A 2,348-nucleotide genomic window follows, 5' to 3' on the forward strand; every position below is an offset into this window, starting at 1 on the left:
TTTATGGGGTCCTTATATGGGATTTGGGGTCATTTATGGGGTCCTTATATGGGATTTGGGGTCATTTATGGGGTCCTTATATGGGATTTGGGGTCATTTATGGGGTCCTTATATGGGGTCTTTATATGGGATTTGGGGTCATTTATGGGGTCCTTATATGGGATTTGGGGTCCTTTATGGGGTCCTTATATGGGATTTGCGGTCATTTATGGGGTCCTTATATGGGATTTGGGGTCATTATATGGGGTCATTATATGGGATTTGGGGTGATTTATGGGGTCTTTTATGGGATTTGGGGTAATTTAAGGGGTCATTTAATGGGATTTAGGGTCATTATATGGGGTTCTTATGTGGGATTTGGGGTCCTTTTATGGGATCCTTATATGGGATCTGGGGTCATTTATGGGGTCCTTATATGTGGTCATTATATGGGATTTGGGGTCATTTATGGGGTCTTTATATGGGATTGGGGGTCATTTATGGGGTCCTTATATGGGGTCTTTTTATGGGGTTCTTATATGGGGTCCTTATATGGGGTCCTTATATGGGATTTAGGGCCATTTATGGGGTCCTTATATGGGATTTGGGGTCCTTATATGGGGTCCTTATATGGGATTTGGGGTCCTTATATGGGGTCCTTATATGGGATTTGGGGTCATTTATGGGGTCCTTATATGGGATTTGGGGTCATTTATGGGGTCTTCTATGGGGTCTTTTTATGGGGTTCTTATATGGGGTCTTTATATGGAGTCATTATATGGGATTTGGAGTCCTTATATGGGGTCCTTATATGGGGTCTTTATATGGGGTCCTTATATGGGATTTAGGGCCATTTATGGGGTCCTTATATGGGATTTGGGGTCCTTTATGGGGTCATTATATGGGATTTGGGGCTATTTATGGGGTCTTTTATGGGATTTGGGGTCACTTATGGGGTCCTTATATGGGGTCGTTTATTGGGTCCATATATGGGGTCATTTATGGGGTCTTTTATGGGATTTGGGGTCATTTATGGGGTCCTTATATGTGTCCTTATATGGGATTTGGGGCCATTTATGGGGTCTTTTATGGGATTTGGGGTCATTTATGGGGTCCTTATATGGGATTTAGGGTCATTTATGGGGTTCTTATATGGGGTCTTTTTATGGGGTTGTTATATAGGATCTTTATATGGGGTCCTTATATGGGATTTGGGGTCATTTATGGGGTTCTTATATGGGGTCTTTATATGGGGTCATTATATGGGATTTGGGGTCCTTATATGGGGTCCTTATATGGGGTCATTATATGGGATTTTGGGGTCCTTATATGGGATCTGGGGTCATTTATTGGGTCATTTATGGGGTCATTATATGGGATTTGGGGCCATTTATGGGGTCCTTATATGGGATTTGGGGTCCTTATATGGGGTCCTTATATGGGATTTGGGGTCATTTATGGGGTCTTCTATGGGATTTGGGGTCATTTATGGGGTCCTTATATGGGATTTCGGGTCATTATATGGGGTCCTTATATGTGATTTGGGGTCCTTTATGGGGTCCTTATATGGGATTTGGGGTCATTTATGGGGTCCTTATATGGGATTTGGGGTCCTTATATGGGGTCATTCTATGGGATTTGGGGTCCTTTATGGGGTCATTCTATGGGATTTGGGGTCATTTATGGGGTCTTTTATGGGATTTGGGGTCCTTATATGGGGTCATTATATGGGATTTGGGGCCATTTATGGGGTCCTTATATGGGGTCATTATATGGGATTTGGGGTCATTTATGGGTTCTTTTATCGGATTTGGGGCCATTTATGGGGTCCTTATATGGGACTGGGGGTCCTTTATGGGGTCTTTCCCTGTGTGGCTCATATGGGGTTTTCTATGGGGTTTTTTATGGGGCAGGAGACGGTGTTCGCCATGTTGGTGGAGGTGACGGAGCGAGCCATGGCGCTGTGTAGGGCCACGGAGCTGCTGCTGGTCGGGGGCGTCGGATGTGGGTCACTATGGGGTCTATGGGGTCTATGGGGTCTCTATGGGGTCTATGGGGTCTCTATGGGGTCTCTATGGGGTCTAAGGGGTCTATGGGGTCTATGGGTTTCTATGGGGTCTCTATGGGGTCTCTATGAGGTCTATGGGGTCTCTATGGGGTCTATGGGGTCTATAGGGTCTCTATGGGGTCTCTATGGGGTCTCTATGGGGTCTATGGCGTCTATGGGGTCTATGGGGTCTCTATGGGGTCTCTATGGGGTCTCTATGGGGTCTATGGGATCTCTATGGGGTCTCTATGGGGTCTATGGGGTCTCTATGGGGTCTCTATGGGGTCTATGGGGTCTATGGGGTCTCTATGGGGTCTATGGG

At 45.7% G+C, this 2,348-nt stretch overlaps 1 protein-coding gene across 1 annotated transcript in view; it reads left to right on the plus strand.

The window, feature by feature from the left end:
- The window catches only part of OSGEP (O-sialoglycoprotein endopeptidase), a gene marked incomplete at its 3' end in the record, with an annotated part of 76,527 nt that overhangs the window by 55,028 nt on the left and 19,151 nt on the right, over positions 1-2,348 (plus strand). The window contains exon 8 of the mRNA XM_015850446.2: positions 1,893-1,983. Coding sequence (XP_015705932.2) covers positions 1,893-1,983 — 91 coding nt within the window. The remainder of the gene's footprint in view (positions 1-1,892; positions 1,984-2,348) is intronic.

Source organism: Coturnix japonica, unplaced genomic scaffold (assembly GCF_001577835.2).
Source record: "Coturnix japonica isolate 7356 unplaced genomic scaffold, Coturnix japonica 2.1 chrUnrandom460, whole genome shotgun sequence".
NCBI lineage: Eukaryota > Metazoa > Chordata > Aves > Galliformes > Phasianidae > Coturnix > Coturnix japonica.